The following is a 13,586-nucleotide window of genomic DNA, read 5'->3' on the forward strand; positions in this document are numbered from 1 at the left end:
TGTGATATAATAATTCAGTATCTAGCAACTATCAATCGCTTCATGCACAAATTGATATAGTTTGATCATGAGTGCCCCTCTGTTGGAAATAAAAACATACCTCCACCTAATTTTAGTCAATTGATGAAGAAACATTAAAAACTATAAAATGTTATCTAAGACTTGTCAGTGTCTATATATAGCTATTCACCATCGCCATTGAATCAGCGATATATGTACACATATGTACATGTAAGACTAAAATTGAAGTACATACATAATAATAAAAATGACATTCGGTCTTTACTACACCTTCATTCCCCAAGTCGTGTTCGAATCTGACTTCATGATGAAATAAAATTCCATATCTACAACAAATGAAATCGAAGGCGGATTTATAGGCCCCCCACCTTTTCTGGGAAAAAAATTGGTTGATTATATAGAGAAACACTGGAGCAGTCAGTGGGCACCCACTTATGAAAAATTCTGGATTTGCCACTGGAATATCCCTCTAATAGACTAGCATTGAAATCCAAGTTTCTAATATTGTAGCTAGGTGGAACCTAAAACTAAAAAATTGTGAAAAAAATATATTCTAAATGTTTGCATCTGTCCTAAGTCAGGATTCTGATGTACAGTAGTTGTCGTTTGTTTTTGAAATTTATACTGTTTCTCGTTTTTTATATAGATTAGACCGTTGTTTTTCCCCTTTGAATGATTTTACACTAGTAATTTTGGGGCCCTTTATAGCTTTTTGTTCGATGTGAGCCAAGGCTCCGTGTTGAAGGCCGTACATTGACCTATAATGGTTTACTTTTATAAATTGTTATTTTGATGGAGAGTTGTCTCATTGGCACTCATACCACATATTCCTATATCTACATGAAATAATATAAATTCTCCAAAGTTCACTACATTTTCCCTTTTTTGGTTTGTTGTTTGAAACTGTATATTGACCTCTAGATGTCTTTCAATTACAGCCAGTGTGGTGTGGGTTGATGTTTGATTGTTGTACATGTTATATATCGACATATTTGTTTATATAAACTAATGTTGTATCATTTCCTATAACCAAATCGTCTTCTTCATGTGTATGTGGGAAAGCCTGTAGAATACTAAGCTATATTAGGTGCGCGATCAGCAACTGAATGACCCTAGCAGCCATTTTAGAGATTTGATAGAAAAGGGCAGCAGAGTCTTTTATATACCATCTTTTCATGGGAACTTTTAACTCACACAAAGATGTCAATTTTAAAACAAATCCTGTGCTGGCATCATCAACTTGGTAACTCACACTATGCATCGTTCAAGTACTGCATGTAAAAAGTGTTCACATGTGAACAGTGAAATTCTAAAGTATTTTAAAATATAGGTTGAAATATGAAAGAATATTTTTTTTATGAAAATTAAACAAAAAGAATAAATAAAAGAAAAAAAATGAGGGGGGAGGGGGGGGGTAGTCCACGGCATACGTGTCTGAAACAGTATTCGATTTCATGATAACTTTTATAAGGATCTACGATTTAAAAAAAAAAAAAAAAAAAAAATTATTTTTATAGAAAAGATATTGAACGCATTTTGAGGTAAGCATGGAGATTAAAACCGACGGCAAAGGCGGAATCGTGGGGGTATTATTTGTGAAATAAGTTAAAAGCAATCAGTCGTAGGTCCAGAACTGTCCTTAATGGGGGGCGCTGACTGACCTAAGGGGGACCCGCTTCAGTTATCAGTCATGCTTCAGTGATTCCCTATATATATTCAACCAAATTTAACGAAAAAAAGGGGGGCTGGATCCGCCTATCACAATAACGGGGATTCAGTTTTGGAAAATTTAGGTCTGTTGCGTCTCAAAAGCCAGGTAGAACGTCTTGTGTCTGTGATTAGTCTATATCATATTTGGTTGTATATGTCGGACTATCGGACCGTCGGACTATCGAACTGTCGGACTATAGAACTGTCGGACTACGTCGGACCATTGAACGAACTGTCGGACTGTCGAGTGGACCCCCAAATATGTAGAAAAATGTACATACGTTATCATCAAGATAAGATACGACTAAACATGTAAACAACCCCTGAACTACAATGTTATATTGATGTACTGACCACATAAAACGGACGCACAAAGGACATACACCGGATATGATGCAACGTACGAGAAACGGAAACGTACCGGACAGAAGGAATGTCGGACGTACCAGTACTGCATAAAACGGACACTGAACGGAAGCGAAGCGGATAAAACGGATGAACAAGATGCTATACGGAAAATTAAAGGCGACAATAATGATACATGTAGATCGTATATGTATTCGAAAATTTTCTGTGTAACTGGTTTGGTTTGTTCTTCAAAATGCCACCAAAGGGTAGTGTCTGGCCTGAATAAGAGCTGATTGATAGTGAAGACGTGTCCTTACTTAGATCGATTATGAATAATCAAGAATTCATGACACTCAAGAAATCTGACATACCAATAATTGGCAATTCTGACGCGAAATTTTCAATTGGCATTTATCCGTTTCAGATATTTCATCATCCGTTATACGTCCGGTAGAAGTCAGTTTCACATTCGTTCAGCATCCGTTTTATCCGATAAACCTCCGGTACTGTAGAATTCCGTTTTTGAAGTTGTATACCAGACCTCCAACGGCTGTATAAGGGAAACGAAAAGGACGAGTACCGTACAAAACGGACGCCTACCGGACGTTCAACGGACACTTTATCCGTTGGACATCCATTCAAAATTTTGAACATGCTCAAAATTTTCCACCGGACAGAACGGACGTCGACGGATAAAACGTAAAAAAATCTTCAATTGCACAGTATTGGATAATAGCCAAGAGATCTCCAATTGCACAGTAATGCACAAAAGCAAGAAATCTTCAATTGCACAGTATTTGGCAAAAGCAAGAAATCTTCTTTTGCACAATATTGCGCTATAACACAGTATTGCCCAATCACAAGAAATCTACAATTGCACTGTATTCGGCAAGAGCAAGAAATCTTCGATTGCACTGTTACAGAGTCATGATTGCAATTGCACAGTATTGTGCAATAGCACGTGATTGTTCAATTACATAGGATAGTACAATTGCACAGGATTGTACAATAGTGCAGGATTTTACAATAGCACAGGATTTAACAATTTCACAGGATTAAACAATAGCACATTAATATTGTAGAATAGCACAGGCTTGTACTATTCGTTTATTGTTTTTTAAACATAAATCAGGTAATTAGTCTCGTGGAATGTATCTCCCTCATGCAAAGCTCTGATTCCTCTCACGGATTTGGCTATACTTTTAGGACCTTTTGGATTATAGCTCTTCATCTTTTATATAAGCTTTGGATTTCAAATATTTTGGCCACGAGCATCACTGAAGAGACATGTATTGTCGAAATGCGCATCTGGTGCAAGAAATTGGTACCGTTAATTTTATTACTACCACTGGGTCGATGCCTCTGCTGGTGGAATATTAGTCCCCGAGGGTATCACCAGCCCACTGAGTAGCCAGTACTTCTGTACTGGCATGAAAATACGGATTTTTTTTTGTGTAATTAAAATTTGCTGTTACAAAATGATAGAAATTATTATAAATTAAGGAATGTATCTCCCTCATGCAAAGCTCTGATTCCTCTCACTGATTTGGTTATACTTTTAGGAACTTTTGGATTATAGCTCTTCATCTTTTATATAAGCTTTGGATTTCAAATATTTTGGCCACGAGCATCACTGAAGAGACATGTATTGTCGAAATGCGCATCTGGTGCAAGAAATTGGTACCGTTAATTTTATTACTACCACTGGGTCGATGCCTCTGCTGGTGGACTATTAGTCCCCGAGGGTATCACCAGCCCACTGAGTAGCCAGTACTTCTGTACTGGCATGAAAATACGGATTTTTTTTTATGTAATTAAAATTTGCTGTTACAAAATGATAGAAATTATTATAAATTAAGGAATGTATCTCCCTCATGCAAAGCTCTGATTCCCCTCACGGATTTGGCTATACTTTTAGGAACTTTTGGATTATAGCTCTTCATCTTTTATATAAGCTTTGGATTTCAAATATTTTGGCCACGAGCATCACTGAAGAGACATGTATTGTCGAAATGCGCATCTGGTGCAAGAAATTGGTACCGTTAATTTTATTACTTCCACTGGGTCGATGCCTCTGCTGGTGGACTATTAGTCCCCGAGGGTATCACCAGCCCACTGAGTAGCCAGTACTTCTGTACTGGCATGAAAATACGGATTTTTTTTTATGTAATTAAAATTTGCTGTTACAAAATGATAGAAATTATTATAAATTAAGGAATGTATCTCCCTCATGCAAAGCTCTGATTCCTCTCACGGATTTGGCTATACTTTTAGGACCTTTTGGATTATAGCTCTTCATCTTTTATATAAGCTTTGGATTTCAAATATTTTGGCCACGAGCATCACTGAAGAGACATGTATTGTCGAAATGCGCATCTGGTGCAAGAAATTGGTACCGTTAATTTTATTACTACCACTGGGTCGATGCCTCTGCTGGTGGACTATTAGTCCCCGAGGGTATCACCAGCCCACTGAGTAGCCAGTACTTCTGTACTGGCATGAAAATACGGATTTTTTTTTGTGTAATTAAAATTTGCTGTTACAAAATGATAGAAATTATTATAAATTAAGGAATGTATCTCCCTCATGCAAAGCTCTGATTCCTCTCACTGATTTGGTTATACTTTTAGGAACTTTTGGATTATAGCTCTTCATCTTTTATATAAGCTTTGGATTTCAAATATTTTGGCCACGAGCATCACTGAAGAGACATGTATTGTCGAAATGCGCATCTGGTGCAAGAAATTGGTACCGTTAATTTTATTACTACCACTGGGTCGATGCCTCTGCTGGTGGACTATTAGTCCCCGAGGGTATCACCAGCCCACTGAGTAGCCAGTACTTCTGTACTGGCATGAAAATACGGATTTTTTTTTATGTAATTAAAATTTGCTGTTACAAAATGATAGAAATTATTATAAATTAAGGAATGTATCTCCCTCATGCAAAGCTCTGATTCCCCTCACGGATTTGGCTATACTTTTAGGAACTTTTGGATTATAGCTCTTCATCTTTTATATAAGCTTTGGATTTCAAATATTTTGGCCACGAGCATCACTGAAGAGACATGTATTGTCGAAATGCGCATCTGGTGCAAGAAATTGGTACCGTTAATTTTATTAAATGGGATTCATTTTTGTCATTCCTGGAACACTTAAGCTTGCTTTATGGTACGAGAATTGCTCAGTTGAAGACTTTATGTCGACCTACGGTTGCTTCAATCCATTTAAAAAGTAATTGGCAACTTAACGTTTTCAAAAGGCAGTGGCTATTTGACCGGCACCGGCAAAATAGCAAATTTGCTATTTGACCGGCACAAATCTTTGTAAAATCTATGGTTTAATATCCTGTCATGTGATAAAAAAAAGTGGTATGTAAAACTACATCATAAAACAGACATGACAGACAATATTAAAAGTCTTTTGATGTGAATTTCAAATGGACTTAACATTTGCAATTGTTACAAAACAAATTATTTGCCCGGCCCTTTGGAAGAACTACACATTACACTGGTTTCCTTTGAATCTGCGTCATGTGTGCATATGTTACATATGTAGATAGGTATATATAAAAAAGAAGATGTGGTATGATTGCCAATGAGACAACTCTCCACAAGAGAACAAAATGACACAGATATTAACAATTATAGGTAAACGTACGGCCTTCAACAATGAGCAAAGCCCATAACGCATAGTCAGCTATAAAATGCCCCGAAATGACAATGTAAAACAATACCTTTAATGTCATTTGTTCGATTGACTTCTCCAGTTCCTCTATCATATCGGTTTTCCTTGAAGGTCTTCTGTAGTAGGAACCTATGTAAATTTGGTAGCTGCCTTGAACAGTAAGTAGAGCCCAGACTATCTCACAATCTCACAATCAGTTTGTATATTGATCTCTGTTGTTATGAGTTCACTTTTAGCAGCTATGAACACTCCACTCTCCCTCTGAATAACATATAATCTCTATTGATATTCACCACCAGTAGCTTCGGATGCAAGACTTGCAATTTGCTGTAACAGTATTTTTGTCTCCCTGTATTTTGTGCTTTGATTTATATAGTTCGTTCTTATGTTGTACTGTTATACCACTGTCCCAGGTTAGGGCGAGGGCTGGGATCCCGCTAACATGTTTAACCCCGCCACATTATTTATGTATGTGCCTGTCCCAAGTCAGGAGCCTGTAATTCAGTGGTTGTCGTGTGTTACATATTTGTTTTCGTTCATTTTTTTTTATATATAAATAAGGCCGTTAGTTTTCTCCTTTGAATTGTTTTACTTTGTCATATCGGGGCCTTTTAAAGCTGACTATGCGGTATGGGCTTTGCTCATTGTGTAAGACCGTACGGTGACATATAATTGTTAATGTCTGTGTCATTTTGGTCTCTTGTGGAGAGTTGTCTCATTGGCAATTATACCACATCTTCTTTTTTTTTAATTTGAAACATTTTCCTCACTCTTTTTGGTGTACATATGATAGAACACATAGAATATATTTAATTTGATAGTTAAAAGTTTAAGTGTTGATTTGAGTATCAGTAACAAAAGTTTTTTACATATAAAATTTCGATATTTAATTATTATTCTTCCATTTTAATTCCAGTAAGATATAATTTAATCAGAGCCGGTTAAGTAGCAAATTTGCTATTTTGCCGGTGCCGGTCAAATAGCCACTGCCTTTTTAAAAATATTTGGGAAATGAAAATGACGAAGAGTTACGTACTCCTTTATACCCTTACTTTCCCTATGAATCTGTCACTGCTGAATAACATTTTAATTCTATGGGTAAATGTTTAGAAGTAGAAAAGGCAACGAGATTGCACACGTCACAGACTAACACAAAGACAAAAAGATTACCAGCGTACAACACTACACAGAATATTAAAGATACAATGTACAACAGGGAAAAGAAAATAATAATTTTGATAAAAACTAGAAGTACTGCGCGATCAGAACTAACAAAATTATACCCCCAACGGCTTGCAAAAGTTACAATTGGCAGGGAAACCCCAAAACCATTATGATGAAACAATTGAGGTCGCATGTCTATGATTAAGATTGTGATAGAGTTTGATAAATTCAGGAACATATATATACTGTTCCCAGATAAATTGTTATAAGGGGTTTAAGAGGAGTATCGAATGAAAAAATATCGGTAGACCAAACATTATGCAATGGCAAGGTTCTTTACTAAGAATAATCCGCGCCCCTCCACAATCCAAAAAAAAAAAAAGAAACGTAGAAAGAATACAAAATCGTTATATGGTTAAGATTTCTTTTTAAGTTTGAATAGAGGTTTAGGAGGAAAGGTGTCTACACCGTCATTTTATTATTATGGGCAGATATGATGTCATTTAAAATCAAACCAAAAATGTATTCAAATGACAAAATGATATGATAGGTGCAAAAACAAATAATTTCAATAGTATTTAGTAAAAAAATTATATGTAAATTTCATATCCGCATCTGCTGGGGAAAAATGTAATTTTTGTCCAGCAGATGCGGATATACAACAACATACGGACAAACAAACAGACGGAATCCTTTGTCACTCTAAAAGATGAGATATAATTAACTATGTACTAACAATTCAGAAATGAAATGAAAATGAAAATTTATCATCTTTATATCACAAAATAGGAATCTGAGAAAGTCCGAAAAAAACTTTGCTCTTGTGAGGAACCATTTTACTTCGAAAAGAGGGGGATAGTAAAAAAGGTATTCTTACATGTATTGCCAAAATGATGGAACAAATATTCTTCTGTTCAATCACAATCAGAGAACAAAAAAAAGTATTCTAAATCCAGATTTTCCCCATACTTTATAGTGTTAAATTTTAAGCAAATAATTTGATTGATAGCGTTAAAAAAATAAATAAAATTTTCTGACTCAAACAAAAAGCAATACCCCACCCCTTTTAACGTATATTGGTTGCTCCCTATAGTGACTATACCATTCATCGACGTCATAAACATCTCTTTTGACAACGTTATCGTCGATGTATCGTCGATAAATTGCACAAGGATAAATTTTTAGACGTCTAAATTGATCTCGTGCAGCATTTCTGAAGAAAATAGACTTCGTAAGCGGAGAGTGGTAAGTTACTTTAAAGTATTTTTCTTAAGTTCTTTGTTTTGTTTTTCAAATTTTTAAAGGGGTAAAGGGAAGCGGTTCAAACGGATTTCATAATGCTTTTTTAATTTGCAGTTGACTCAACAATAATAATAAATTCTTTATTTAAAGAGGGTAACTCAATTAGAAATAGTCTAATTTTCATTGAGGCCCTCAAACAAAATACATGCATACAGTTAACATTCATACATTCATACATTAATTTACAATATATATTACTAGTATATACACAATTCAATCATTGAAATATACAAAGGGTAATAAATGACAATATTTGATATAGTTTTGTTAGAGGAAAACAAATTAGTTGACTTGCATATAATTTTCAAGAAAATGATTATAACTATGTTTCTTGAATAATTCCACATTAGGACATTTCTTTATTTCGAGTGGTAAATTATTCCATACTTTGGTTGCAGAATAATGAAAAGATAATCAACAGGACAACTTCAGTATGGAGTGGACAGCAGAAAAAGAAGAAAAAGTACATAAAGTAGTAGCTGGGTTCAGTGAAGCAATCATTTGTGTTGCGACATTTGAATTCACATACGAACAGTGGGCAAATGTAGAAGGAGACATAAGAGCAGCTGAGGATAGGGAATCTGCCCTGATAAAGGAGTTAGGTATGTCAGTAATCTCCCACCCCTGAATTTTGTAATACAAAATTGTCTATTATAATCATTTCGAACTACTTATATTTCTCGTAACCGTAGACCAAATCCTGTCAAAATCGTATTTATACGAAATGTTAATTTCCCAGATATCATACTTTTCTTGAGTTGTTAGGTTGTTGTCTAATTTTTGAAATGTACCTGCTTTCGCATTAATATATGTCTCTGGCAGCACTAAATGTGCAAGAAAATTAAAATTACACTCTCATGTTGCTCTATTTAGACAAATTAAAAGAACATGGCACAACCGAAAAAGAAGATTTAGAAAGGGGAGAATATGGGTTGAAAGTTCAAGACGACACCGGTGATATATCTGACGAATTGAAAGACTTGGACGAGGCATTAGACGTGGCAGAACAACAGATGGCATCTATAAGATCAGAACGTCAAGGTGCACCTATGAGTGCAGCAGAGCAACAAGAGGCATTAATTAGAGCAGAACATCAAGAGGAATCATTGAGTGCACCAGAACAGCTAGAGGCATCTGCGAGTGCAGCAGAACAAGAGGAATCTATGAGTGTAGAAGAACAAAAAGAGGCATACATGAAATTAGCAGGTAATGACATAATTTCTTAATTCCATTGCCACTTGTTTTATTTTAATAGTTTTAATTCTGATTTGTTTTACACTTTAACTTCATAAACAGTTCTACCTTAATATGTCCGTGTTTTTGTTGATCTTTTTTACTCTTACCTGATTAGTAGCATATTTTCTGTTAGTATATTTAAAAAAAATGTTAAGTCGTTTTCGGTGTTTTCGTTAGAGAGTGAAAATCCTTATCATCATTGGCTGGATCTGTAAATCTTATGTTATTTTGTCAGGTTTTTTTTTGTAGTTTTTTTTTAAAATGAAAATGACAATATAGTTATATTCATGAGGGTATTTTATTTTTAGATGTTTTAGGACCAACAGAAAAATCGCCAAAGAATGCCGGATATCTTTTCCAGGTACAATACAATATTTAAGAAATAAGTCCTGGGGGTTTGAGCTATTCTGATCTGTCCACGGTTTTGCACTTTTTTCTTAATATTTTACCACGAGCGACAGTGCTGTTCTCTATTGTTTGTATTGTGTCTTTTACTTCTTCGGGCCACAAGGGTTACTGGGGAATAGAAATATGGCCGCTTATTGTTCTTCCGACCGGCAGTAAAAACGCTTGCCGAAGTGGGGCTTCCGTTTGGCTGTGCGGGATGTATCAAGTACACAGCCACATCCGATCAGAATGGGGACACTAAATCCGATGCCTTGTGTAAAGAAAGTGACATGCTCTCTGCACGTTAAGAATCCTTGCAACAACAACAACTGTTTGAGGGTCCGTAGGTGGCCTGTTACACGTCAAAATTTCTGTCCCTATCCAAATACCCTCTATTCCAATGGCAATCCAAATTTCGCCGACCATCATTACGGATGGCCTCTTTTACAAGACCTATCTAGTATTGTATTTATTGTCAACTCGTTCTCGTCCAGAACATGCATGAAATATTTTCCACTGGACGTTAAGCAACCATCAATCAATCAACTTATTTCTTCGGCGTAGACGGAATGCATAGTTGGTGGGATCTTGTATACTGTCCAATATGTTTAGTATAATTCCTGTTATGCTTTTAATGTTTGATGAGATATGGTTTATAGATATTTTCCCCAAAACACAATACATGTGAAAGTGTAACATGTTGTACAACTATATTATAACAATTATATATACATGTTGTGATATTTTCATAGGATATTGTCCAGAATTCTAAACAGAATGGAGCTATTAGCCAAAAATCAAAAAAGGACAAAAAGAGGATAAAAAGAAATATTAAGAAAGACGAGAAATTAAGAGAAAAAATTGCTAAAAAAGAGGAAAAAGTTGTACAGTTGCACTTTAAGTTGGTAGATCAAATTATGAAAAGGTACAACAAGGACATCAAAGTACAACGAAAAAAGGAAGAACAAAGGAGAAAGAAGATTGACAAGATTGAGATAAAAGCTCAAAAGATGTTGGAGAAAGGTATTCATTTTTTTGAAATGTACACTTCCAGGTTTTTTTTCCTTAAACGATTCTATATGGACGCCTTTAACAGGACGAGTAATATTTTAAAATGTAAGGACATGCTAATGATATTTGAAGAAAAAAAAAACATAGTACAAACTAGAATTTTTTTATTATTTTTAATTCAACCATCATGTTTTACATGTGTAAATACGAAATATAATCATAATATAATCACATCTTTGCATGTTTCAATCTTATTAAAATAAGTTCGCATCACTTGCTCCTCGATTTTTTATATGTCGCCGTGTGTATAATAAGATTGTGCAAGTTTCTTAAGCGGTTATTGAAATAAAAATTGGTGTGCTGTATTTTTTTTTTACTATTGCACACTAATAAATTTTAAAAAGTACAACAAAAGCACATTAAATTGTTAAAAGTTCAGTTCCTTGTCCAGTTTCATTTTTAGTGCAATATATATTGTAGTGTTTCATGTTCTTTGAATAGCAGCTTTTTCTTTATCAAACATGACTTTATGTATAGTAAAACAGGATTACATAGCTGATACCAAGTTAATACTTAACTAAAATTTTGAATGCAAAAATAAAAAAAAAATACATTTTTGTTTATTGGTCTTTAATCAATAAGTGGTCTCAGTTAATATTTTCCCTAGTTTAATATTATGATTTTAAAAATGCATGATATACTAACACTTGTGTTTACAGAAATGAAGAGGATAAAGAAAGTAGATGCAAAAGATGAAAAGAAGAAAAAGACCCCCATTATGGTTGAAAAGGACAAAAAACATGATACAAAGAAAAGCAAAACAAAGAAAGAGACAGAAAATAATAAGGGTCAGGAGATGAAAGAGGCACGCAATAAAGATGGTGTAAAGGCTATGAAGAAAAACAAAACAAAGAAAGAGGCAAAGAAAAACAAAGATGAAAAGAGGAAAGAGTCGCAAACCATGGAAAACATTGATAATGACGGAAAGAAAAACTCAGTTTCAGCAAACATTCAGGCATTTTTGCGAATCTTTTCTTGCAACAAACGTCAGGAAAAGGATGAAGCTGTAGTTTGATAAATCGTTTTTTGAATTATACAGGTTGTTATCTACGTCTTTGATATGGTCCCTTGATGGCCCTTGGCGATGCAATTATATTTGTTTTAAAACGACCACTGTACACTGTGTGTATCTGGGTCAATTATAACGTGGTATTGTATGTTGTCTCGATAACATGTGAACTAATTATGTTTGAAGATTTAACCACAGGATACTGATTGTGTATTTCATCATATACTTATGGGATATAAGATTAATTCTGGTTAACATATTAATATTAGATCGGAAAAAAAAAAAACATAATATTCTTATCAAAAGTATTCAATCGGAATCAAAGAAATATATACAAAATATATACTGTATTTATGTTTCTGAAGAAACTAACAATGATTGAAATCAGAATATTTTCAGAGTTGCAATTAAGAAATAAGTATTTTATATTACAAGATACTCTGCTTTGGTATTTTTAAATATTCATTTGTAAAGAAAACATAAAAATTAAATCTAAATAAATTCTTGCATCCTACAAAAAAGAAATGTTTATAAACAATAATCATTATATTTCTACGTTAATTATTTCATACCATTTCAGTATATAGGTTTAATGAGTAATTATTATTTATTTTTTGTATTGTAATATATCCATAAAACGGAAAGTACGATAAATTTAGTAAATATTTAAATTTTAAACGGTCGTGAATAAAAATACTTGTGTGTTTTTAATTCATAAAGCATGATTTTAAATCCTTGCAACTCACAACAACCGTAAAAATAATTTACAATAATCACAACAAAATTTAATTACAACCATAATGTTGATTATTTCATACCGTTTTAGTATGGATTTAGAAGTCTTTGCTTATATTTTGTATAGTAATATATTATTCACATAGTGGAATGTTAGAATTTAAAAGTAGATTCATTCGATAAATAAACTGTCCATCCGTAAATACTTGACGTTCGTGTTTATTGATATTATATACAATGTATATTCAAAAGAATTTGAAAATAAAATAATAACAGGAACGTTAGTTTTTTATAAAATTTTAATTCAATTTTTGTTTGTTTTAATAATTTAGGTAGCAATAAACAGTTAGGAAAAAATACTAAAATTTGCCCTCATGAATTTTACCATCCCCTTTTCATTGCTTTCTTGCAATATCAAGCTTACTGTTTGTGTCATATATGGGCATATGTATGTAATCAGAATCTTCCATAGATTTTATATCCAGTATATAAAATGGTAAAATATAATTTCTTTTCGGTGTATCCATGGCAACAATCTGCATGTATTTGTTATAAAATATTGCAAAAAAGGGGGGAAAGATGTCACATATTTCCCCAAAATTTGGCTAAAAGTAGAATTTCAATCGCTTGAAGTAATACCTTTTCTGAAACTGTGTACATATATCATTCAGCAAATCCAATGAAAATCATATGTCTTTCGTCTCATTTTTTTGTAAAATTGCGTCAAAAACTTCGTGTAGAAAAAGAGTGTTTGTAAACAGTACATTAATTTCTGGACCGATGGCCGGTCTAGCTATGAAAATACGGATTGTCAAACAGAAAACAGCCCATAAAACATGTAAAAAATAATCTTGGTGCACTTATAAACCATCTTTGAAGGCTAAATTAGCACTCATCTGTCTAAAAATGAATTTTAT

General features: G+C 33.8%; 1 protein-coding gene across 1 annotated transcript; it reads left to right on the plus strand.

Moving 5' to 3' along the window:
* The first annotated feature begins 8,066 nt into the window (after positions 1-8,066).
* Positions 8,067-11,956, plus strand: LOC143073723 (uncharacterized). The gene is made up of 6 exons (XM_076249491.1): positions 8,067-8,174; positions 8,630-8,833; positions 9,105-9,437; positions 9,776-9,828; positions 10,607-10,877; positions 11,585-11,956. Exons 2-6 carry the CDS (start codon positions 8,665-8,667, stop codon positions 11,938-11,940), a joined length of 1,182 nt encoding a protein of 393 aa, XP_076105606.1. The 5' UTR covers positions 8,067-8,174; positions 8,630-8,664; the 3' UTR covers positions 11,941-11,956.
* Positions 11,957-13,586: the final 1,630 nt, after the last annotated feature.

This window comes from Mytilus galloprovincialis, chromosome 1, assembly GCF_965363235.1.
Source record: "Mytilus galloprovincialis chromosome 1, xbMytGall1.hap1.1, whole genome shotgun sequence".
Taxonomy (NCBI): Eukaryota; Metazoa; Mollusca; class Bivalvia; order Mytilida; family Mytilidae; genus Mytilus; species Mytilus galloprovincialis.

Bases quoted from the DNA above. Each gene is read 5' to 3' on its own strand.
- LOC143073723 (XM_076249491.1), top strand. From the start codon at position 8,665: ATGGAGTGGACAGCAGAAAAAGAAGAAAAAGTACATAAAGTAGTAGCT. The intron at 9,438-9,775 runs GTAATGACATAA...TTTTATTTTTAG, and splicing joins GGCATACATGAAATTAGCAG to ATGTTTTAGGACCAACAGAA. The intron at 9,829-10,606 runs GTACAATACAAT...ATATTTTCATAG, and splicing joins ATGCCGGATATCTTTTCCAG to GATATTGTCCAGAATTCTAA.